Source organism: Melospiza georgiana, chromosome 1, assembly GCF_028018845.1.
Source record: "Melospiza georgiana isolate bMelGeo1 chromosome 1, bMelGeo1.pri, whole genome shotgun sequence".
Classification (NCBI taxonomy): Eukaryota; Metazoa; Chordata; class Aves; order Passeriformes; family Passerellidae; genus Melospiza; species Melospiza georgiana.
Genome location: NC_080430.1, coordinates 82,523 through 108,772, shown reverse-complemented (window position 1 = coordinate 108,772; position 26,250 = coordinate 82,523). Strand labels below are relative to the sequence as shown.

General features: G+C 42.4%; 1 protein-coding gene across 4 annotated transcripts in view; it reads left to right on the top strand.

Moving 5' to 3' along the window:
- The window catches only part of SMARCD3 (SWI/SNF related, matrix associated, actin dependent regulator of chromatin, subfamily d, member 3), a 74,469-nt gene that overhangs the window by 39,535 nt on the left and 8,684 nt on the right, over positions 1-26,250 (top strand). For all 4 annotated transcript variants that reach the window (XM_058041803.1, XM_058041794.1, XM_058041811.1 and 1 more), the window contains 6 exons: positions 9,743-9,865; positions 17,288-17,410; positions 19,125-19,220; positions 19,721-19,822; positions 21,352-21,513; positions 22,376-22,473. In XM_058041803.1, coding sequence (XP_057897786.1) covers positions 9,743-9,865; positions 17,288-17,410; positions 19,125-19,220; positions 19,721-19,822; positions 21,352-21,513; positions 22,376-22,473 — 704 coding nt within the window. The remainder of the gene's footprint in view (positions 1-9,742; positions 9,866-17,287; positions 17,411-19,124; positions 19,221-19,720; positions 19,823-21,351; positions 21,514-22,375; positions 22,474-26,250) is intronic.

The window sequence follows — 26,250 nt, the reverse complement described above, 5'->3', positions numbered from 1 at the left end:
CTGTGTAAACAACAGAGTCCGAGGGGTCGGTATTGTCTGGAGAGTTACTAATTCTTTTATCCCTGGGGATATGTCTGGCTTTTGGTGTCTGCCTATGTTTGATCCTCAGTGCTTACATCTTCTACTTCCTTTCTAAACATTGGGATTTCTCTCTGCTCTCCTCTCTCATTATTCCCATACTTTTTCTTTATCCTCTTCAGTACAGTTCACAAGAAACTGCTTGGTCCCTAAAGGCTTCAAAATACATAGCCTTGTCACATCCTAATCTAAGCTGCTTTGACTTCTGGTGCTTTTTCTGGGCTCAGAATCCCTTGGACAGGTATGTCCTTTTCCTCCATATCCTTTTCAAGTTTTCAAGCTCCACTGCTAAAGTGAGCCCGCTTGCTGGCACGATCCAAAGTCAGTTCTGTGACATTTCACAGGTGCCTACTACCAGCCATCCAAAGAGGTGAGGCCACTTTGGTACTCCTGATGTTATGCTATCACTTCTTGTCTTGTTACTCCTGCCACTTTCTGAAAGCAGAGCCTTTCATATGTAAGCCATTAGATCTCTTATGTTGCTGTCTTGAAGGGACTAAGCTACCATTAAACCCAGACCTTTGAATCACTTGCAGCCTCCCTGCTAATTATGTTGAAGCCTCATTCCTGCTCTGCTGGTGGTCTGTGCCTTTTTTATAATGAAACCTAAGTTTCTTGTACTGTCAGTTTTGTCTGTCCCACACAAACTGTTTTCACAGACAATGATACATTCTGTATAGTGAGGCTGTTGCTGGAAATATATGTCCATTTCAAGATGCTTTTAGTTTTGTTTTGGGTTGGTTGGTTGTAGGAGTGTTTATATTTTTGGTTTTTATTTTGCGTGTTGCCTTTATAAGATTAAAAGGTGTAAGAGGCAATCACACTTTTTTGCCAGCAGAAGATCACTGACTCTGTTTACCAAGTCCATGATAATTCTTTAATAGGTGGAGCCTTACATAGGTGTGTCAGAAATCTCTATAGATGCTTTCAGAACCATGCTGTCACCAAATATTCTTGCTTTTCAGTATCTTTGTTGCTGCCAGCCAATAGCTTTAACTGATGGAGTAATAAGGCATTTGCTAGAAGTCTCTTCTGCAGTGGGGTTTTTATGAGTGCAGCTGCAGTAGTGGTATCAATGATGTGACCTCTGTCTGGGTTAAGGTACTCTGTTAGGCTGCAGTTAGTGTGTCAGAAATCCCTTACACCATCTGTGGGATGAAGAAATGCTGTGCACATCATTGTCCTGTCAAGTGGAAGGTGGGCACTGGTGGCTGTAGAATGCATGTGAAACATGGGTAAAACTTCCAGCTTTCTGGAACTACCTCTGGAATGTTTTCCAGCCAGTCAGCATCTGTTACCCACAGATTTTTTGCAGAGTCTTGCTTATGTTTTCTGGGAAATTTGAAGAGAAGAGGGGAAGATATTAAATACATTTGACTCTTGAAAATGGTCTTATGTAGTAGTGGAAAGGAGGTGGGTTCCCACTGTTCCTTGCTACGACAATGACTCAGCAGTTGGCACAGGTAACCTCTTGTTGGATTTCCAGGCTCTCTGGTCAAGCCTGTGCCGCAGTCCTGGAGCATTGTGCTGGTTGGGTAGGATCCCTGAGCCACTCCAGGTCAACTATTTGAGAAGGATTTAATTTTGCAGGAATATAATTGTATTAAAAATTCAACCCAGCAAACTGTGCACGTAGGAAGATGGGATTAGGCAATAGCATGGGACATCCTGGCACTTCCAGTCTAGTTCCATCTGTCTTGGAAGCCATGACACAACTGCCACTTCAAAACTAGTTAGGTTCCTTACCTGAAACATACTTTTGACCTGGCAGCTTGGGTTTTTTTTTTTGTTTTGCTAGGCTCGGCAAGGGAAGTACTTTTAGTTTGCTAAGTTAGAGAGGCTCCCTCTTGAAATCCTCTTAGTCATTTGTTTTCTCTGATCCTGGTTAAATTAATGTTTTTCAAACTTTTTTAAATCTACCTCTCAAAAAACCAGAACTATACATAGTATTACAGATTGCCAGTATCCACCATGCTTGGATGCAGTTCCTGCATTTTTAGCTCTATTGGAAATAGCACTACAAATTAGGATTGCTGTGCTTTTTTGGGTGTTTGGGTTTTTTTTTTTTTTGTTTTGTTTTTTTTTTTGTTTGTTTGTTTGGGTCTTTTTTTTTTTTTATTGGCCTTTCCACATTGATACAGCCTCTGGTCATTCTGTGATTGGCTAATACAAGTATTTCTGCTTTCTGTCATATGCAACTGATGAATTCCCATATTAGAGCAGGATTTAGACTCTGAGGCATGATCCTATGTGTTGTAATTCTATATATGATCCCATCTCCATTATACGGTTCTGAGCTTCCTTACATTCTCTGTACTATCCTCTTCCTTGCAATGACAGTGACACCCAAATTTATCATTACTAAGTTTTCTTAGCATACTTCTCCTTTTTTGTACAAGAACACTTTTTTCCTACACCAGGTCTTGCTCCAACCCCCATTTTTCAGTCTTTAGGAGTGGTTCCCTTTATGACTGTATGTCAAATACTTTACTTAAATGCAGGTTGATTGTATTGACAGCATATATTTTGTCTAAAATGCAGTTTTAACACAAGGACTTTGGTTACACTCACATTGACATACAGTAACATAACAAGGCTTAGTTTTTTTATAGTGTATTTAACATTGACTCTAGGTCTGTCCAGCAGGCTCTTTCCTGCCCTATTTTCCTCACTTCTGGATCTTTCCCTTGTTCACACTTGGCTGTCGCTGAAACCCTCATTCAGTTTTGGAGAAGTTCACAGGCATCTTCATTCATGGCTGGGTTCCTAAATCTCTGGAGCTGATGTTACCTTTGTGACCTGGGTTTCACAGCTGTGCCTCAATTTCAACCTCAGACCACAAACTGTCTGTAGGGACACATGACTGCACCTCAGATTGTACCTCTTTCTCTAGGCCTTGCCTCCTCATTACTTCTGGTCAGTCTTATTTTCTCTTAGTATTGAGTCATTACATTTTTTCCCAGGGAGATGTGAATGTGATCCACCATTCTGATTTTTTGTCTTCCTTGCCTACCCATTCTGATGCAGGAATCTCAGCTGAAAACCATTCTGGCTTCATATAGCTGTGTCCATCTCTACTTTTCCTTGTTTAACTTGCAGAGTGGAGTTCAACTTTGAAACAGCAAACTGCCCCTCCTTCTGTGGCATGCTTGTCTCTTAGTATTGGCTGCTGTTCTTCTCACTCAGCCCCAGATTCCTGAGGACTTTTTGTCTAGCTGTGCTGACAAGGTTTTTTACACCTGTCCTCTCCTTTTCATCTTCTCTACTTCATTTTCCTTTACACAAATATTTAGTCAATTTTTGCTGCTGCTGTTCACTGACCACCATATGGAATTCTCTGCACAGATCCCATGCCATAATAGCTGTCCTGCTGTGGGTTGGTCACTGCATGGCTGTTGTCCACCTCTTTCTTCATCTGAGCCAGCCAGAGGTGAGAAACACCTGGATCTGCCATTCTTTCATGTAAAAAAGAAGAGGTTAGGGGTGTGATAGTCAGTGGTAGCCTTGGATATAGCAACTGTGAAAGAGAGAAATTAAAGATCTTGCCAGGGATGAGGAAGGAGAGTAGTCAAGTACAAACCCTGGACTTTGGACAATCAGAGTTGGCCTTATTCAGGGGACTGGTAGGTGTGATTCCTTGAGAAGCAGCTTTGAGGGGCAAAATGTCTCAAGGAATCTGGGAGGTCTTTAAGGACCTTTAAGAGCAGCCTGCTTTAAATGCAGGAAAATGAGCAGATTTATGAGGAGCCCAGAATTAGGTAATCACAGTGCTGGTCCCAATGTCAAAAGGCAATGTACAAGAAGTGAAGCAGGGACAAGGTTACAAAGGAGGAGTTTAGAACAATTGCCTGGGCATTGCAGGGAATGGTATCAGCAAAGTCAAAGCTCAGCTGTAGTTGAGATCTTCAAGGGACATCAAGGAGAAGAAAAGCTTCTTCTATTGCACTAGTAATAAAGGCTGACCAAGGAGAATGTGTGCTCCATGCTGAGCGGGCTGGGTGATCCAGTGATGACACAGACAATAAGTCTGAAGCACTCAAAGCCTTCTTTGTTCAGTCTGCACTAATGATGCCTCCCGTGCCCTGTGATCAGTGAACACATCCAAGAGGTACAGGCCACAATGGACAGGGATAGGGCCAGGGATTCGTTGAGGAAACTTGACCTGTACAACTCCATGATAACCAACAGGCTACATCTGAGGGAGCTGAGAGAACTGGCCAATGTCCTTTCAAGGCCACTCTCTCATACGTAATAGTTTTGTATTCAGGTTGGGACATTTTGGTCTGAATGGGCTGACAGCCATGTGGGTGCATGATGAGGCTGAGAAGGTGGCTAATGGTTGCTCAGAGTGCTGCAGGGATGTGTCATAGCAGCTGATCAGTCCAGCATCCTTGCCACTGGAGGAGGCAGTGCCATGCTGGCTTATGAAATCTACAGGCGGACCAATCTCTGTGTGGGGAAACCAGTTGATATGCTTGTGGACATGCTGGAGGAATGAACCAACAAGAACTTTCTGAAAGTCAACTAAGTCAAATGTTCTTCCTTGAGAAAGAGGAGGACTGCCTGGCTGAGAAGCAGCACTGCTGGAAAGGCCCTGGAGGCACTGTTGGACAGTGAGCTGAGTGTGAGCAGGAGGTATGTCTTGTCAGCAGAGATGACTAACAGTGTCCAGAGCTCTGTGTCCAGGAGCACAGCCAAGAGATTGAGGCACTTGATTACCCTTCTTTGCTCCATACTCAATAGCTCAGTGCTAGAGCACTGTGTCTAGTTTTAGGATCCTGAATTCAAGAAAAACATTGGCAAACTGGACTAAGGTCAGTGGATGATTTTCAGGTTGATTGAATGACTGGATCAGCACATGAGGAAAGACTGAGACAACTGGCCTTGTTCAGCCTGAAGGATGCCTCTGAGGGGACCTAGCAATATCAATGGCTTGCCATGTCTTAAGAGAGGAGGACCAAGAACATGGATTGCTTTTGCCGTTTTACTGGACTGTGTTACCGGCCCTGTAGTAGTCAGTTAGAAATCCTCCTCAAACCACTCTCTCTTAGGGGTTGTAGGGTTGCACAGTTATGATTTATAAGGAATGTCAGCCCTTAGCTGTCTTTCTTTGACCATAGAAGCTTCAGTGGTAGAGATACTTGTGTCAATAAGCTATAGTCTAAAGATTCTCAGTAGGGAAACTGTGCAGTAGCTGCCAAGTCAGACTTCAGTCACTGCCACTTAAGATAAAAATTCTGGTTCTCAGCAATACATGTGAAATGCGTGGGTTATGTCCATCTGCCATAGGTAGTAAAAAAGGCCAAGGATCAAACTGAACTTGTCAAACTTGGGGGAGGAAGAGGTTTTGGATTTTGTTATCTATCTCAAAGACAGAAATTCTTGGGTAGCCTAATTCTCAAGATGCTGCCAAATCTCTATTTATTGGAGGTTTGTTGTTTTGGTTTTTTTTTGTTTTTTTTTTTTTTTTTAATCAAGATTACTGAAACTGTTTTGTTTTTCCTGCTTAAGCAGTGAAGAATGCAGCTCCAGTTGTTCCTGCCTGCAATAGGTCCAGTTTTATTTACTGGGCTTTTTCTGAGATCCTGGAGGTGCACGACAATAGGACCTGTGAAAGATTTGCTGGCCAGCTGATGTATAAAACAGGTTCAAATTGCATCAGCTTGCTCAGGACCTTGTCCAGATGGGTTCTGAATACCTCCAGCCAAGGCTGGACGCTCCAGAGCATTTCTTGGCAGCCTGTTCCAAGGTTTTAATACCATAATGTGTGTTGTTTGTTCTGTCAGAGGTTTTTTTTTCTAGAAACCACTTCCTTATAGGGAGTGAATTGCCCATGCTGCAGTGAGTTTCTGCTGCCTCTCACCCTAATGTCATGCACCTCCAAGGGGAGGCTGGCCCTGTCTGTGCTTCACCAGTCCCCATGGCCATCACACTCTCCCGGGCAACCTCCTTTCCCTTTTCTTCTCCAGGCTGGGGAAGCTCTTGCAGGTTCTCCTGTCAGGTCTGTGCTCCAGCCCCCAACGTGCTCTGCAGGCCTTGCTCCAAGATGTCACATCTTTGTGGTCCTGTGCCCACCAGTCCAGATCCAGTTCCACCAGCGTGGAGTAGGAGGGAAGAGCCTCTTTCCTGGGCTTGATGGCAAAACCTGTGCTAATGCAGCCCCTTTTGCAGCTGACCTTTGCTATGGCTGCCTTGCCCCTCAGAGTCCTTCTGCCCTTGTTGTGTGTCCCTCAGGGCCTCCAGGTCCTCTCCTGCCAGTGTGTTTGGTACCGCAGCAATGCCCCCTGTGCCCCTGCCCGGTGTGACTCCATGCCAGGAGCAGAGCTTTCCCTGTGCCCACCTTCACCGTGCTGAGGAGCCGTCCTGTCTGTGCAGCCTGTCAGGGTCCCTGTGCACAGCCCTGCCGCCCCCCTGACCTGGGCTCGGGGCTCTGGGGGCCCGAGGGCCGCGCTCAGCCCGGAGCAATGGAGCCAGAGACAGCGTGGAGCCTTCTCTGTGGCTTTGGACGTGAGCAGCAGAACCAGACCCACTCCTGGCTTGTTCTTTAGCCTTCTTTCTGCTGCTCATCTTCTTGCAGAAGGCTTCCTCATTGCTTTCCCCAGCCTCCTGACTGCTGTTGTTGCCTTCCAAGCTGTCGTTCTGTGACAGCCATAGAAGCTATCCAAAGATGTTTGTATCCCAGAATTTGTAGTGTTGCAGCTGTTGCTTGGTCTCTGATTCTGTCTCACCAGCCTTGCACATCTGTTTACAGGCAGGTGTGGCAGGGCCTCCACACTGTCTGCCATCATGTCGTTCCTTCCACACTGTCGTCATTGCCCCCACCTGCAAGTTGGCCATTTTTTTGTCATCACTGATAAAAAATCTTGTGAAAATCATAGATAAAAATGCATAATTTAATGACAATTGCTTTTTAGTAATTTATAAAAATTTGAAATGTTTGAATTTTCATAATAGAAAGATAACTGCAGTAAGACACTGTCTTACTAATGTTAATAGTAATATCTTCCAGTTATTCATGGAATTCTAAGATAAAGTATAACTACATATGTTCAAAACCTTGGCTGATGAGATGCTGGTTCTGCTAGGTGCTTTCTGGAGTTTTGTCAACTAGATCAAGGCCAGAATGGAGAATTGAAGTATTGAAACACTCTTTTTGCATTTCTAGTTAAAACTTTAGTAGAAGAGTGTAGACCTGCACGGAGCTATGAACTTTTCTGTTAGGGCAAACCATGCAAGGGAAGGAATTAGGCAGGCTGCACAGATCCTTGTCCCATAGGCATTGTTATGCCTCTGAAAGATTATTCCAGTAGTAGGGTGAGAAAGCAAAAGACTGACAGCTCACAAAACTGGCCTGAGTAAGCCTTTGATCTTGCCCAAATCCCATCTTTGCTGTGACCATAACATATCCCTAGAGAAGAATACAAACACAGCACGTACAATTCCTCTCTCAAACGCTCTCCCAACTGTGGCCATTTGCAGTTCAAGGAATTAGATGCACTTTTGTCTTTGGCTGATTTTAAAGTGTTTGTGCTTTTTAGCATCTTGTAATATTTAGCATCTAGTTTGGGTAAAGGAATGGCATAGGAGATAACCATTTCACTTTCATGTGATAAAAGATGTAAAAGCATGGAATAAAAATATTTATTGAAGGTTTCTGCTGTTTCTACAAACGTCCTAGAAATTTGATTAGATCCTGGTCTAGTACCTGTTGAACCAGCCAGAAAGGCTGTATCACCTGTGCTGCATAGGCTCTATCCTAAGGACTCTGTAGGCCATGCTTCAGCCTGTGCCCAGGGCATTCACAGACTGACTCTGATGGCACTTGGCATTAGAGGTCTGAAACTACTCTCCCGGTCCAGAATTTTTAATTGACTGTAGCACACCATCATTAATTTCTTCAGGCAAGGAACTGAGAAATCTTTTCATGTGTGCAGAACAGGAAAAAAACACTGGGGTGTTTTGTTGTGTCAAAAGATCTGCACTCAGTGCCTCGCTGCCCTTGCTCTGCAAGCTGTCTGTCAATTCTTTGATGTTTCCAGGGTAGTGCTTGCTCTTCATGCTCATGTTTCTTTTATCATGCAGCTGATACTAACATTTTGAGAAGGCATATAAGCAGTTAAAACTATAATGGTTTGTCTAAAGCTGAACAGAGTTTTTACTCTGGTTTCTACTTTTCCAAAGTATCTGTGATTTCTGCTTTTCCAAAGTTTTAGTCTTGCTGTAAGTAGAGCAGGTATTCTACCATCTCAAAACAAAAAGAGTCAGTTGAAAGATACATTTATTTAATAACCTTAGTCTGTCTAAATACAGCAAGGAGAAATTGTTTGTTGTCAGGCTGGAAAAGAAAATCATTAAGAAAGGGATGGCAAAAACCTGTAAAACATATAGCACAGGTGCCTAGGGAATGTCTTCCCACTGCTGCTCCAGCAGTGGAGGGAAATGGCATCAAATGAAACTCACTCGTGGCAGGTTCCAAAGGAGCAAAAGGAGGTTCTTCCTCCTACATTGCCTGGTGAGGTTCTGGAACGCTCTGCCTTGGACTGTTGTGGATATGAAAGGCAGAAACTTTCAACCCTTGTCAGAAACACAATACTAGGAGAGCCAGCTGTTGGCATGACCTCTGCAATTGTTCTCATGTCCTTGTTCCACAGGGAACAGGTGCATGCCTCGTGTCTCTCACATAGGTGTTTGTGCCTTACACCAGATATAAACTGTAAATTTAACTGCAACTAATTCTGTTTCTAAAGCAAAACATGAATACCAACTCACTTTTAATTCCTATGGAAATACAGGAGTGAATATTGCGTGAATGTTGTAGAAATAGAAAAGCTAGAGTGAATATTGTAGAAATAGAAAAAGTTGTCTAGTAGATCTATTTTAGTTACTTACAGTACCTTTTTATTATTTTCCTGCATGAGTTATTCCAAATTAAGAAGCAACATTTTAATTTAAGGGTGTATTTACCGATTTCTAAGCTCAGTTCATTAGGTCATACTCCAACCTACTTCATATCCCCTCCTCTGCTAACTTCCCTGTAAAAGAGAACATAAAAAGGGGGTTTGTCAATAGAACTAATGTAGTTAACTAATGTATTAAACTCGCAATAAAAGTTGTCAGGATCGTAAGTTGACACCTGATGGCCGGTCATGTTGAGACTTTGACATGGAGGTCAATTTCACCAGCACAGGAAGATGTGCTGACAAAGGCAGGCACCCTACCTGGCATTTTTACTTACAATGGGTGACACTTGTTTTTGAAACACCGACATGAACACACCCCACCCCCCTCCCCCTTTAGTTTGGGGGATGCTGCACTTTTCTAGTTTTTTAGAATTCTAGGACAAATTCACTGTAGTTTGGATTGCCAAATGTAGTCTCCCTGGCTTCTGGTAGCTAAGCCTCTCTGGAAGAACGCAGCCATGGTTCAGGCTCTGTGGATTCAGGTGAGGGCTTCCAGAGTGCATTAGCCTCAGTTCTGTGCTCCTGCTCTTCAGTCTGTGCTTGTCCCGTGCCTCTGAGAGCTGCCCCGCTGTCTGGGAGCTGCTGTCGCAGGGAGAGCCCCTCTGGGCACTCTGTCCAAGGGCTGGGAATGCGTCAGTGTGGCTGTTCTGCAGCATGGCGGATTTGTGCTCCTGGTGTTGAGGAATACCGTGCTTCCTTCTCAGATCCGGGAGCTGGTTCCTGAGTCGCAGGCCTACATGGATCTCTTGGCCTTTGAGCGCAAGCTGGACCAGACCATCATGCGGAAGCGTGTGGACATTCAGGAGGCACTGAAGAGACCAATGAAGGTATGTTGTGGAAAACTTGGAGATTGTGTCAGGGGAGGCAAATAATTCTTGTAGTAAATGGTGGAAATACCTTTCAAGCTAAAGTCTCATTAGCAGAAGTGCTTTGGAATGGGTTAAACAAAGCTCCTAAGAGTAAACAGCTGGGAATCAGCATGCTTTGGAAAGTGGTAGAGAAAATTCAGTGGCTATTACCAGCTCTAGCTTCTGAAAGTCTTTAATAAGGGGAATAATAGCCTAGGGATAAATAAAGGATCGATAAACATTGGTTTGGGAACTTGGTATTAAAACAGTAAAAAATGAGAAAATAAGTGATTAGAGGGATGTGCTGAAGGTATGTGTTATGTTTTCAATTCAAATTTGGTCAAAAGTGGAACTTGTGGAATAACAGAGCATACAATGGGAAGAATTACTTACAGAAATTATTAGTTGTGTAAAAAAAGAATGGGTGACATTTTCTGCAGTTTCTATTAGATAAAGTCCAGCACTTTGCTCTTCCTAATATCCCACTGAAAAGGTTTTTTCTAAGTTTTCGGAGTCTATTCATTGGAATCATGGAAGAGTTTATATTGGAGGAAACTGGAAGTTATTTAGTTCAACCTTCTGCTAAAAACAGGGTTGTCAAGGCCTTGTTGAGTTTGAAAATCTGTAAGGATGGAGGTTTCACAGCCTTGTTAGGCAGTCTGTTACATTTTTTGCCCATTCTCATTGCGAAGAATTTCTTTTCATGTCTCATTTAAGTTCTGTAACTGTATTGGGTAGCTCATACTCTATTCCTCAAATAATTCCCATAGAATGAAGGGTTTTGTAGCCATATGTCTGCTGTGACATAAAGCTATCATTCTTGTCTGTACCACTGTGATGGGGGTCAGCCCAACAAAGATCAATATTCTGTTGCTTTTGTCACTGTACAGGCACCTGATAAAACACGGAAGGCTTTTACCTCTTGGTGTTTTTCCTGTTGATATATGTGAAACGAATAAAGCAACAACAAAAAACAAACAAACAAAAAAAACCCATAAAACCCAAACAAAAAACCAACCAACCAAAAAAAAAAACCAAACCAAAAAACCACCAAAAACCAAACAAAAACAAACCAAAAAAAGAAACAATTAAGTTATTAAGTTCCATTAACACCTAGACAGAAAGGAAACTGAATTGTGGATGGTCTAAATCATGAGTTCATTCTTAAAAAGTGTTGCACATAATATATTTTACTCTCAGAAGAAATAATTTGTCTTACCTTCTTGATATGGGTAGAACACCATTCTCTTAAACTAGTTAGGAATCCGGCCATATTTAAAGGTGATTGAAGACTTTGACTTAAATTCATAAATCAGCAGGAAGTTATTTATTCTGTAGCAGTCTTTAATAAGGGAATCAACAAGTGCACAAGGTCCTAGCTGTAAGCTGTGCTATGGAGATATTCAGTGTCTGGGATAGAGAAGAGTGTAGGAGACACAACACTCTACAGAAACTGTAGACAGAAAATTCTGTTTCTGTCTAGGGCTCAGCAAACACATTTTAAATATCACTTACTGTACTCAGTTAACATCTAGAGAATGATCAAATAGATGTTTTCCAAATTCATGTGTAGGTGGTCCTAGCATATGGGTATCAGAACTGTCAAAATAGGGCTAAACCTAGATAAACTTGGGTTTTTCTTAATGTTAAGTATTTCCATTTTATTATAGTTGCAGAATTGGTAACAGCAGTAGAAGTTATTTGTGCATTTCCATCTCTTATCAAAGCTTTTGTAATTTTGAAATACTTGTCTTAGAACGGTGATTCTCAAACTGGGATTGTAATCCTATGCGAAGTATGAATTTGTCTAAAGTATGTGAAATTATGTGGGTAATAAGCAGGATTTCTCAGAGTTACCAGCTGTAGCTGCAGTTACAGTGTTTGTTGCGGTGATTGAGCTGCAGCTAGAAACAGCTAGAATCTGTGGTTGTAGGGAGCCACAGATTTATGGTCTAGTGTTGCTCAGGTTGGGTTTTTTTTCTGTCTGAAGACTAACGATTCTGGGGAAATTTTAGGCATAAGTGGTTAAAGCTTTTTTTTTTTTTTTTTTGTGAGGACAGTGCATAAAATATGTTTGGCTTGTTGATCCTCCTTGGATCTCCTGAGAGCAGGTGCACTCTTGAAGCAGATGACAGCTGTGGTATGGCTGAAGAAGTGAGGAGACCTGGCGTTTGGCCGGCTGTTGAAGGGGAAAATGTCCTTCCCCACCTGTCAGCTCCTTTGACTGCTGTCAGCAGCCCTCTTCAGCTCCCTTGGCAGTTTCTGCTGGTTGGGCACTGCTGTGTACTCTCCTCTTCTTCAGCCAGTCCTGCATTCCTGGATTGCATCTGTCATGAGAGTCTCAGAATTCATTGTCTGCAGAGCAGCATTAGCAAGAGTCCTTGTACAGACTTCATGGAAGGACCCACATGGTCAGAATTCCAGAAAGAACTTTTAGGAGGTAGTCAGGCAGACAGGGCTGCTTGACAGATATAGCAAGGTCCATGACCTGAAGGAAACAGAAACTATACACTCAACAGATCAGTAGATGTCATTAAAGAATTAATTACTGAAAATCTGTGCAGCTCTAAGGCCATGGTGGACTTTGGGAGTGGGATTTATTTGGCTAAGTATAGACATAGCCATTTCATTCATTTATATCTGAGCTAGTCACTCTCAGCTCCCTTCATAGTTGAGAGATTAAGTTGGTGTAGACAGTGGTGCTCAGGGCGCAATTCTTCTCATACAGAAGTGGATATTTAAAATAGTATAGATAGATAACACCCTAAAATGCTTATTTGTCTCCACTGTGTAACCCTGAGATAGACAGTTGTCGCCATAAACATAATTTTAAGACTGAGATGATTTTCATCCCAAAGCCTGAACCAGGGTCTTGTGACTGAAAGTGGGATATGACTGTGACATGGGCAGGGCTCCTACTCCAAGTCCTGGCACCACAGACAGTGCTTTCATCTCACCCAAACCACAGACTGTCATCCAGAGACTGTCCCTCTTTTGCAGTGAACTGGTGTGAGACATTCCATTTACCAGATATGTGTATAGTTGCAGTTCCCAAACTAAATGATCTGCTTCCAGGTTCTCCATTTTTAGGTGAAAAACAAGTAGTAGCATCAGAACACCATCACAGTGTCTCTCTCCCTAGTTTTGTGAATTGAGATACTTTTTTTCCCCACTTTCAGGTTTTAAGATGACTGAGGAATTGATAGTGGATTGTTGCCAGAAAGCAATTAGGTTTTTTTCTGAAACACTTGTCTTGTGGCATAATTCTGTGTTCTGCTTTTTGCATTATAAGATAAGGAAAATGCAAACACCTTATCTCCTTTAATCAGTTAGTGTTTTAAATATGTCTTTCAGGTTCTTTAATGTTCTCTTTTCTCGGGTGAAAAAATTCATTCCTCCCAATCCCTGTAGAAAAATAATTTTTCTGTGCACCTGACTTCTTATTACCTGTCACTATACAACTCCTCATTCTCTCCTGAGAAAGTAGAATATGCAACTATGAAATAAGCTGCTACAGCTGATTTTGTAGACTACTGTGCATACTAATTTCCATTTTATTCCTCTGTAGCATTTGCTTCACCTTTTTCTGAGTTTTGTTTTTGTTGTTTATGCTTTTATAGAACTGTTTATAAGTGTTTTTCATGTGTCAGTGCAATTTTGAACTCAGTAAATACTGTCTCATTTCTTTTATTATTCATTATACTTGTCTAGTCTACCAAGTCATTGGTTTTTCTGCTTTGTGTTGGCCATTTTTAAGTTCATGTCCATTTTCTTTTCAGGAGTTACCCAACTAATTTTGTTTCCTCTACACATTTTGACATATCTCGCTGCTACTCTGAGCAAGATGCCTCTATATTCCAACTCTGATATGGACATTCTTCATTTAATTTGGGTATTTTATAATGATCAGACAGTGGTCATTGTTTTTTCTGTTTCCTGATTTTTAGTTTCCATGCTACCACTGTTCATTTTGCTTTCTAAAAAGCTTTTTTTTCTGTGAGACCGGAAAACAGTTACTGTATATGCAAAAGCACAGATTTTAATCTTTTCTGTGCTTTGTGCTTGAGGTTTTTATGCTATATTGAGGTTTGTAGAAATTCACCCTTAAGATATACTTAGAGAGCTTTTAACACAATACTACTTACAAGACTTGCAGTCAGATTTTCTTGAGTCAGTCAGCGGTAGACTGTCTGCTAATAACTTTGTTTGTTTGTTTGAAATCCCAAGCACAACTTCCCTGGAAGGGCCTGGGAGGTTTTGGGTCCAGGCTGAGAGTTCATTGAAGGAAACTAACTTCAGCAGTTGATGGAGATTTATCTGGGGGATAACACACAGATCCTGGAATCATCAGATACTTGCTTTCTGATTTGACTTGTTAGGGATTCAATACTAATGGAAACTGAAAAAAAAAAAAAAAAAGGTAACACTGTAAACCAGGGAAGGTTTTCTGGAGGATTTGACAGATCTCCAGCATTTCACCCATTTAAAGCTGTATTCATTACTTAAAGCCGTATTCATTTGTGTGAGGATGACATCAGAGAACTTGGAGAAAGAGCGAGCTTTGAGTGTGCTGCTCCACTGTTCCTGTCAGCCTCCCATTCAGATCTGCTTGATTTCATGTGAGCTCACCCAGCAGCTGTGCTGAGACCTTTGCAGGAGTTCATTGCTGACATTACCACTCATCTGTTACCTGTGATTACTTCTTTCCTTTTAGTTTTCTCAAAGAGAAATTGTAAGTGAAATACAATGGGTTTAGGGGTAGACTTTTCATTTTAATATGACTGCTCTTAAAAGTTCCTTTTGCTGAAGCTGAGTCAAAGATCAGTGTCTTACTGTAAGAGAACAAGGAGCTGAAGCGTTTACTGATTTTTGGACAAGAGATTATTTGAATCACAAAGTTGATCAAGTCTCTGTGAAGTTCCTCCTGCTTAGCCTTGCCTTTTTGGGTAGTGAAGTTCTGGTGTGACTGAAGACATGAAATATGATACTTACTTTTTGCCCTAGAGCTGTAAGTCTTCTCTTTAGTTTTTGCTCCCAGCTACTGAGAGTCCTTCGGTTGCTTGCTCTTCTGTTCTCTGAGAATCCACTGTACAGAGAGGAGAACAGATTCTAGGTCTGTGTGATAAAGCACATGGCTGAGAAATTTACAGAATTTATTGAAGGGCTGTCACTTCTTGCCACCACTTTATTTAAGCTGCAAAGCAATCAAGTTGCTCATAAATGTTATCATTTCCTCCCTGGATGAGATGGAGTTGCTCAACTGGAGACAGAAGAAGGTGTTCCTTCTCTCATTCTGAGAGCCTTCTGGATATGACCTTGACATTCTTGTGGAACATAGGGATACTGCAAGTGATTTTTGGTGTGTATCAGCAACTGAAGAGACTTCATGGCCTGTACTTTAAAACCCTACCCAGCACCATGTTGGTGTCTTTCTTTCTTGAGCTCAGTTTTAACTATATCTCATCTCTAAGCCGGCATCTTCCAAGACTGGACATCCTTATGATAGCAGTATGGCTGTGCATGCTGGAGTTGTTACTAGATAGATCCCTTCAGGTAGGATTCATACTGTACTCTTGGGTCCCTGCTAAGGGTCTTATTGCTCACTGGTAGTTTGAATCAGCTGCCAGGAGAATAGTCACGGTAGGAGAGAAAGAATTTAAGGGTTCAAAGTAACTGTTCCTGGCTCTAAAGCCACAGTTCTGAAATCTTGCTAGGGATTTCTAAATTTATTTTCTTTAAATTCTATGTATTACCACTGTTGGTAATAAGGGCTTGTAGGGCAAGTTCAAAAGCCATTGTCTAGTTCCTGGGCCTGGAAGAGGAGACAGCCTGCCAAAATGTCTGGGAGCAGAACCTTTCCCAGGTAGCTCTTACAAGGAGCCAGTGGTGCTGCTGACACTAGATGTCTATTAAGTAAAAGCCTGCTTGTGTATGTAGGTACAGTTCTGCAAGTAATCCAGGTGGGGATAAAATTTAGGAATGGCGCATAAAATGTCCAGGGTTATTTGAAGAGCTTTGAGTTTAGAAAGGTGAAATCCTTCACAAATCCACCACACTAAATAGAGATTTGGGGTCATTAAAATAATTATATTATGAAATAGCACTTTGGCAACAGAAATCCTGTGGGAAAAGATGGAAAAAACATGGATTCACAAGAATATTTTTCTGCTAATCTGCTGTTTTTACCTGTGTAAATGTGTCATTTTCTGCACTGATGGCACTTCGGAAAATCCTGTTCCCTGTCAGAGCATACTGTAGACACTGCATTTCTATCAAACCTCTCTGTTACTGTCTTCTCCAGATTTGGCAGAATGTAGTAATTTTCCTGTTCCTCTTCCGCCATACATCTCTGCCTTCCCCATTCCTCTATGCCAGGTTATGCTGTATAATCTGCTGCATGTAGCTTCGTTCTCTCCTATGTGTGTATAAGCTTTACAAGATTGAGCCTTTCTTACGGCATGAACTTGACAACTGTAGCCTTTTTGACATTGTCATCTACATAGGTATTGGAGATTAGAGTCCCAAAGTAATTTTTGGTAACAATCTTTTCTGGAATCCATGCATCAGACTTAATAGCTGAGTTTTCCACGTGATGCATGGAAGGAAGGGCATGAGAGATGACACAGCCGTAAGCCACTACAGTGACTGGGAAGCTTCAGGTGGTCTGTAAAAATGACAATGTATTAGCATGATTGTATCTCTGGCAGACTTCAGCACCTGGGTTAGGGATGAGGCAGGGTGCCTTCCTTCACACAAGTCTCCCAGCAAGCTGGAGCTGCAGCATGTTTGCTCAGGGTGAAGGCAGCTGGGGTGAAGAGGAGAGTGAGGCAGTGGTGTGTGTGTTGGTGTGTTCAGGTGTGTCTGCAGGAGGAGTATTAGCAGGTGCTACAGGATGGCACGATGCAGATGGGCAGGGTGTGCCCAGCAGGTAGTTCGCAGCATGAGCTGTATTTGTGACTGCCATATACAAATCTGAGCTATGCAACTATGAAAGACATTTGTGTTGCAATAGTGTTGCAGCTGAATTTTAGCAATCTAGCTAGGTCGAAGCCAGAAAGGACATAATATCATGCTTTACCCACAGTGATTTCTCAGATATCTAATCTAGAAGTATAGGATGTATCACTTCTTAGGCATGGCAACCTCCTGTCTTCCTCCATTTACAGTGAATTTCAGCATGTTTGTATGGCCAGGAGTTTTTGAAAGGAATTTTTAGTTTCAGCTCTTCAATGTATTTTCGTACATGTAAAGAATCTTAAATTCTAATACAACTGGTGCAGCTTGGATGCAGCTTGAATGGAGATTCCCTATTATATGTGTAATTGTCACCTTTCCTGCAGCTTCCTCAGATCCTGAACTTAAACTGGATATGTACTTTTCCCTTGTCTATGTGCATAACAGCAAAAGCGGAAACTGAGACTTTACATCTCCAACACATTTAATCCTGCAAAATCAGACGCTGATGACTCTGATGGCAGCATTGCTTCGTGGGAGCTGCGTGTGGAGGGGAAGCTCCTGGATGATGTATGATTTATCTCTGCTTCACTGGGGCTGGCAGGGTCTAAAGATTGTCCTTTGGAGTGGTAGGTTGTACTGGGAACATCAGCTGAGACAAGCCATGTCTGAATGGCAGTGTTGGCTTGTTGCTGCTGGGAAGGCGTTGTGCCCAGCCCAAGTGAGGGATAGGTCCCTAATGGGAATATTAGCGAGTGCAGCAGAAAATGAGGCAGACATAAGGATGGGATAGGTGGGAGGAAGTGGAGAGAAGAGGGCTGAGACTAATCCTTTTAAAGAGATGGCAGGGTTCAGGTTACAGCAGGTGTGGTAATTCTGGCCTACAGTGGGCATTGCATCTTGTGAAGAGCAGGATAACAAGGAGAAGGCAGTACTTCATATTCTTAGAGGGTACCACACAATGTATGAATAGTTAGAGCAAGGATGGAAGAAACATTTTACTATTATGAAGTCCTCAGAAACCTCAGTGGTGGATTTAGCTGTCTTGGGGAAGGCTGGACTTTGCTAATAAAGGCATCCATCTATTTGAAATTACTTCACAAGTAAGTGGTTATAGGCTAAACAGACTGAGAACATGCATGCATGGAGAGGGCAAGGCTTTCAGTCTGTCTGGAGGTACCTGTACATGAATCAGAGTCTTGCTGGAGGAAGAAGTGGTGACAAAGTGCAGCATCTGGGAATTGAAGTTAGATTCAGTTTAGAAATTAGAGCATAAATGTCAATAAAGAAAGAGATTCTTTATTGGAAGAACATAGCTTTTTAATTACCAGCATTTTTTAATAAAATGTTATCTGCATTAAACACAAAGAAATAAATTGGAATCCTGTGGTCTGTATTCTGTGGAGAGTCAGGTAATCACAGACCTTCTAATTTTTAATATAGACAACATGAGCTGTGCACTAAACAACAAATACTGATAATTAAACGAAAATAAAAAACTTAATAGGAAATAGTTTTGCTTAGTGTATGACAGTCTGCAAAATTTACTGTAATCTGATAAATCAGACCAAGAAATTAGCATTCATCAAAAAAATCCCAGGCTGTTAAAAAGAAAGGTATACAGAGGACTTGTGATCATAGAAGGGTTTGGGTTGGAAGGGATCTTCAGGACCATCTCATTCCATCCCACTGCCCTGGACAGGGACCCCTTCCACTGGTCCGTGTTGCTGAAAGCCCCTTCCAGCCTGGCCTGGAACACTTTCAGGGATAGGCCAGCCACAGCTTCTGTGGGCAACCTGTGCCTCACCACCCTCTGAGTAAAAAATGCCCTTCTTAAGACCAGTCCAACCCTGTAATTACAGGTCTTGGTAAAAAGTTGCCCTTGATCTTTCTTACAAGCTCCCTTTGAATATTCCCTGCAACCTATGTTTCTCTCGGCTGAGCAGCCCCAACTCTCTCAGCCTGTTCTCACAGGAGAGGTGCTCCAGTCCTGAGATAATTTTCATGGCCATTTTCTGAACCTTTCTCATGGATGCCATGTTCACCTTACAAGCCAGTGCTTTTCAATAACATTAAGAGTCAAGGAAGTCTTCCCTAAAATGTACACTGTTCCACTACTGTTGGCATTTTTTCATCTTACCCTGTTTTTGTCAAAGGGAGAACTCAATTAGATTGATCACACTTGTGGTTTACATGGGATTTAATGTTCAAGGCAGACTGAGAAGTCTAGGACACAAGCTAATAAATGCAGCCTTATACACCTCTGGTTCTTCTGCTTGTACAGCTCAGCAAACAGAAACGGAAGTTTTCATCTTTTTTTAAGAGTTTGGTTATTGAACTGGACAAAGATCTTTATGGACCTGACAATCATCTTGTGGAGGTGAGAAAGCTGTGCACCCTTTGTGTAGAAACTATTTACTGGCACACATAAACACCTGGCGCCTGTTGCTTCCCTTGTTTAAGGGACTTTGCATTCATTATCTCATTTAAAGTATTTTCAAAGTTTTCAAAATTCCATTATTCTTAAGAATGTTTGCTAGAGGAATCTACTATAAAAACATAGATGATTTAGTGCTGCAGTGCTCATCTTAGAACAGAATGTATGAAAAGATGAAAATATTGTACACATTTCTCGTAACAAGTGAAGTATGTCAACAGCAGAGCAGATTCTGCACTAAAGCTGAATTGAAATGACTGGGGGATGGAGGTGGGGGGCTGTTGTGGATTGGTTTTGTTGTTATCTTTTTTAGATTATTTTTTAGATTGCCAGATCTTCAGAAAGCATGCACTTGTCTAATTCTGGTATGGTATACTGTGCAAGATGCACCTCCATGGACATCAGTGGAAAAAGACCAACAATTTTGTTTTTCCCTTTGTTAGTGGCACAGAACTCCCACAACCCAGGAGACAGATGGCTTCCAGGTGAAGAGGCCTGGGGATGTCAGTGTGCGGTGCACATTACTCCTCATGTTAGACTACCAGGTCAGTGCACTGCTTTAGCCTGCAACACACAGCCACTGGGACCTAGTGCAACAGAGCAAATCCATCTTGTCACACAGCTCTAAACCCAATATACTTGTACTTGCAGTGTCACATGGTCCATTGAAGTTAGAATGATACCAAACAGAAGGATTATTTAAAATTTAAAGGGGACAAATCAAGTGAATTTCTAATATACTCTAGCAAAATATTGGTCTTGGCGTTATGATAATTAGTATTTTTATTGCCCAGTTGCGGAAAAAAATATGTATTTTCTCCTTTAGCTTCTTAGAGAATAGTCAGAGAAGTTGCACGCATGTTACGCATGTGGTTCTTTAAAAAAAATACAGAGGAGAAGCTTTTGCTAGTGATACCTGAACTAGCTGGGTAGCTGTGGCAGTCTTACCTTGGCACAAACAATGGACACAGCAGTTGGGGAGCTCACCAATCTGACTGAAACCGTCCCTGGAAGAAACATTGCTGTCTTAAGGGAACTGTTAACTGTTAAACTCGCTCTGCTGCGAGTGGATGGGATCCCCCTTTTCAATGACAGCTCAGGCTCAGATGCATTTTGAGGGTGTACCTTTAAGAACTTGTTCTCTGCCACTTTCTTTTGCCTCCAGGCAAATAGCATCTATTCAGGGTATAGGCACTCCATTTTATGTTAGCAGAGACAAAATTGTATTAATTTTAGGGAGCATATGGGCTAACTGAAATACTGATATAGGCAGTGAGCATTTTTGCTATTAAGATAATATAATGATGTTTGTTATGCTCACCATTATTATAAATTTATGCTTTAAAATAGATGTTCTTTTGTTCTTAGGTCCAGATTTGTTATAAAGCTAGCTTGGGGTGACCTGCCACCCATCCGAGTAATCCTTGCTTATTAATGTGGTGAATACTAAACCTGAGTATGAGTACACACTTGAAGAAGCATCCAATTCCAGATTATCCAAGGAGTTTTTGTTAGAAGAGATGGAGAACAAGGAAGTTGAATTATGTCACTGAGATCAGGAAAAGAAATAAAATCTATTGACTGGTTGTAGCTGGGTAAATTTTTTGGTGTGCACCAGAACGGTTCATGCCTGAACAGAGTTCCAACACAGTGTGTTGGCGTGAGACAGCAGTTATTAGCAGCTGTGGAAGCATCATCCTGCCTTCCTTCTCTCTCTCTGTGGTTAACTTCCAGTAGTTCAGAGGAAGGACTGTTCTTTTTCTTCTCTCATTCTCAGAAGTCAAATTTTGCATCAGTGTTGAAAGGGAAAATTCATCCTGAGTCTTTGTGCAAGTTTTTATTATTTGAAGCATGTGCTACGGGTAGTCTGTGTGCATGGCACAGGTACAAGGTCCTTCTTCCTAAGCACCCATGGTGAGACACAAAAATACAAACTGTGTTTTTGCAATCTCTGCCGCTGAATGGGATACTTCTCCCAAAGAACAGAGTCCCCCAAGAATTAAAACTGAAACTTCCTACTTGTGTATCTGTCTGCTTTCTTCTGTGCTGCCACCTCCTTGGCTCTCTGTTGCAGCCCCCCCAGTTCAAGCTGGACCCGCGGCTGGCCCGCCTGCTGGGCATCCACACGCAGACACGCTCGGCCATCATCCAGGCTCTCTGGCAGTACATCAAAACAAACAAGCTGCAGGACTCCCACGACAAGGAATACATTAACTGTGACAAGTACTTCCAGCAGGTAACTCTTGTTTGGACACAGTAGCTCTTCAGAAGCAAACTCTAACATCCAGACACAAATTTGGGATGAATGAAAATGAATTATTTTTATTTTCCCTTGATGATTTCCAGTATCCTCAGCACTGAATGGATTTCAGCAGCCACTACAACTAATATCCCTCTCCATGTGCCAGTGTTGTCAAAACCAAGGCCACATAAAAGCATCTCCACCCTTTCTGTAAATATGATTATGGGGTTTTTTTGAAAGGTAATGTTAACTGAGCTCTCACTGGCTTACCTAGCTTTGTTTTTCAGGCTCACTTGACTTACTTTGAAAGTAATTGAAAGTGGGGTTTGTGATATACTTCTGTGTAAGGAAAATACTGGCAGTTGAATGAATAATGTTTTAGCAACCCACAAAAGTAAATGTTGTGATGAAACTTGTGTCCTGGTTTTCTTTTTAATTTTTTTTTTCTGTTGTTAATTTGCCCTACAATAGTGTTTTTCTGTCTGAAAAAAATTCAGTCATCTTCTTTACAATATGCTGCTGTAAACCCTTAGTAAGAGAGGGAGTATTTGCTTCTCTCCCATCATGGATACAGTTGATCCTCATGTCCCGGTGAAGGGTCCTGTTTCCTCCAGCAGCTAAACCAAAAGTGAGACACCTGAAATTTTCATGTCCTGATGGGTATGTCTGGAAGCCCAGATGAAAGTGGAGGGACAGAAGTGACCAAAAATTTAATCGGCAAGGAACCTGAATTACAGCTTTCAAAACCACCTTCTGTATTTGCCTCAGTTCCTTATGAGCTGCAGATTCCTTACTTTCTCATTTAACTGCAAGATAGCCTTTGGACAAACCAAATTTGTTGTTTATTGTGTTCCAGATCTTTGACTGTCCACGGTTAAAGTTTTCTGAGATTCCCCAGAGACTCACTAACCTGCTGCTGCCGCCAGACCCAATAGTGATAAACCACATCATCAGGTGAGTTTGATCAGCTCAGCACTGTCCTGTGCCAGACACTCACTAGGTAAAGTACAGCTGCAGTAGCTGTAGGGACCAAAATCCAAGTTTTATAACTTTGGCATGAACACCTTGGACTTCGTTGTGTGTTTGTTCTATGTGTCATTCTAGTTTGTATAATTCTGAATTATTTTCACTAGCACAGCATCAATTTTCTAGGAGTATGAAAAGCAGCTTTTATATTTACTAGAATGCCATTGGTTGGGCTTTTTCCTAAGGAGAAAGGAATGAAAGTTTGAACCCACAAAAAGAGATAAAAAAGAAATTGAAATGAGGTATTGTCCATCATGGGCAATCATTCCAATCACTGATATATTATGTAAAATGTACAACAGCATTACAATTTCCAGTGCAGGGCCAGTCCATGCATGCTTTGTTGGGAGTGGGTCAGCTCCTTGACTGTTAAGAGATCTCCAGAGATTAATAGCAAAGAGTGTCTGGATTCAGAGGAGGTTGTTGTGACCAAGATGCTGAGCTCTCGTATCCTTGTCAGAACAGATGTCTTCCTGGCAGACATAATATGTCAAAATAATTCAGAATAGCAGATGAAACACAACTTTCAGCTCTCTCGGGCTCTTCCAGCATGTGCCTTTTTAAGTGACAGCTGTGTACATGGAGGAGGGGGATAAAGACACTTCTGGGGATTGCAACTTTGCTGTTCAGATGTTTCAATCCTTTCCAAGTTTCTTTGTCAGGGTCAAAACTCTGATTCTGGATGTTTAAAAGTTATTATTACTTAGGTTACTGATTTGATTTCCTACAGAATATATACAATATATTTTTAAGCAAACATTTCTGAATTTGCTTAAAATTGGGCTCTTTATTTTAAATTTGTAACATACGTGATAAGAAGAATAATATGTTAAATATTACATAGGCTATGAAAATAAAGTTTGCTTTTTGATTCATTTGAATGTATCAAACAGAGTAATGAAAAAGCAGCTTGGTGGCCATCCAGACTGAGAGCTGTGTATGTACTGTCATTGGGCACAGCTCAGTGCCCTGTCTGATGGACCACAAAAAAGCTGAGGTCTTCAGAGAGAGATAGTCATTGCTTAGATAAAAATGACAAGGAACTGATGATTATGTTTCTGGGGCAGAGAGATGACCAAAAGGTACTGGAGGGAGTGGTTTTTGTCAGATACCAGCAAAAGAACAGGTGTGTGTCACAAAGCTACAGCTTTGTGTCTGCCAGCATTCTCTGATACGCTGTGTGCGCCACACAGCTCCTGACAGCCTTAAATGGTGCTGACATAATGGTGTGGACAAAGGAAGAACTCATTTCCTGGGAACAGATAGTACTTTTGGAGGGAAGTCTTTACAGCGTTGGGCTAAGCGAAAGTAAATCTGGAAGTCTGACGCTGAATTTAAAGAAAGTAAGTAATTTTTAGACTCATATAGTCACAGAATAGTTTACAGTCGAAGGGATTACTGGTGGTCATTGAGAGCTCCTCCATCCAAACTTAAATCAGGTTCAAAGTATGTCCAGGATATTTAAGGGCCTGGTCCAACCAAGCTTAAAACAGGGTCTCACAAATGCTCTGCCCTGTCGCCCTGCATTCAGTTTTTTAGAGTGAGTGTAATCAGCCACTGAAACAGTATGCCCGCTGCCTGTCCTGGTTTAATCCAATCTTCAGCGTGTCCTGCTTTAATCCATCCACTTGTTCTGTCTCCAGCAGGGCAGGGGGAAGGATTGAAAAGGTAAAAGGGAGAGAAAGACAGTGTGATGATGATGATGGTGATGAACAAATCTAACACTACAAGTGATACAGATGAAAACTATTGCTTACCACCAACTGAGTGATGCCCAGCAAGACCCTGAGCAGTGAACACCTGCCTCAGTTTACTGCTCAGTGTGGTGCAACGTGGTTTGGAATATCCCTTTGGTCAGTTGGGGTGAGCTGTCCCAGCTCCTTGTGCACCCCAGCCTCCTCACTTGTGGCAAGTGTCAGGAGCTGAAAAGGTCTCAAGAGGCTGTAAGCAATGATCAGCAATAAATGTCTCTCAAAAATATCTCTCTGTTACCAGCCATTTCCAGCACAAATTCACAAAACAGCTATGATGGAGAAAATTAACTCTATCCCAGCCAAAACCAACACATTACTTCAGGGAATTTCTCACCGTTAGTGATTGTAAATGGATGGGCTTGTAATTCAGATAAATCCTCAGGCCTGCCTTTTACAGGAAGATCACGTATATCACAATTATTCATTCTAGTTTTAGAGGATATGCACAGGAACAAAAATGTGGAATATTCTAAATTCATTCTAGAAATTATAATAGTATTGTAGAATCACTCTCTGGGTACCAACAACCTTCCTTTTTGAAGACAAAGAAGAAATAATGCAATGGGGTTGAAGTGAACATAAAGTAGAGATTCTCATAGAAGTCAAATCTTACCTGAGCTCAAGCTAGAAGTGGAGATTTTCTTGAGTTGCACCCCTAATTGCAGCTGACACACCTGGAATCAGAGGTAAAAAGAATAACCTCTGTGGGATTACCATTTCTGCAAAGAAGCGAGACATCTTCCACACTTCCACGCACATTAAAGAACGCAAGCAGACTGCAAAGCATAGCTCTCCAGTATTCTTCTAGTACAAACAGATTATCTCTGGCACCCCCCTTTTTGACTACCATCGTGATTTTCTAGAAACCACTTCCTTATAGGGAGTGAATTGCCCATGCTGCAGTGAGTTTCTGCTGCCTCTCACCCTAATGTCATGCACCTCCAAGGGGAGGCTGGCCCTGTCTGTGCTTCACCAGTCCCCATGGCCATCACACTCTCCCGGGCAGCCTCCTTTCCCTTTTCTTCTCCAGGCTGGGGAAGCTCTTGCAGGTTCTCCTGGCAGGTCTGTGCTCCAGCCCCCAACGTGCTCTGCAGGCCTTGCTCCAAGATGTCACATCTTTGTGGTCCTGTGCCCACCAGTCCAGATCCAGTTCCACCAGCGTGGAGTAGGAGGGAAGAGCCTCTTTCCTGGGCTTGATGGCAAAACCTGTGCTAATGCAGCCCCTTTTGCAGCTGACCTTTGCTATGGCTGCCTTGCCCCTCAGAGTCCTTCTGCCCTTGTTGTGTGTCCCTCAGGGCCTCCAGGTCCTCTCCTGCCAGTGTGTTTGGTACCGCAGCAATGCCCCCTGTGCCCCTGCCCGGTGTGACTCCATGCCAGGAGCAGAGCTTTCCCTGTGCCCACCTTCACCGTGCTGAGGAGCCGTCCTGTCTGTGCAGCCTGTCAGGGTCCCTGTGCACAGCCCTGCCGCCCCCCTGACCTGGGCTCGGGGCTCTGGGGGCCCGAGGGCCGCGCTCAGCCCGGAGCAATGGAGCCAGAGACAGCGTGGAGCCTTCTCTGTGGCTTTGGACGTGAGCAGCAGAACCAGACCCACTCCTGGCTTGTTCTTTAGCTGCTCATGCTGCTCATCTTCTTGCTGGCAAACACAGCATCACAGATTCTCAGAATGTTTGTGGCTGGAAGGGACTTCTGGAAATCATCTGGTCAAATGCCCTTCTCTGCTCAAGCACAGTCACCTGTAGCAGTTTGGCCACAGCCATATCCAGATGGCTTTGGAGTGTCTCCAACATGGGAGGCTCTGGGCTGTGGGAAAGGCAGATGGGCTTTGAGGGTCTTACTGCAACTTGTGCTATTGCTTGGTCACCCTTATAGTAAAAACATGTTTCCTGGTGTTCAGAAGGAGCTTCCTGTGTCTCAGTTCGCACCAACTGCCTCTTGTCCTGTCACTGGGTAC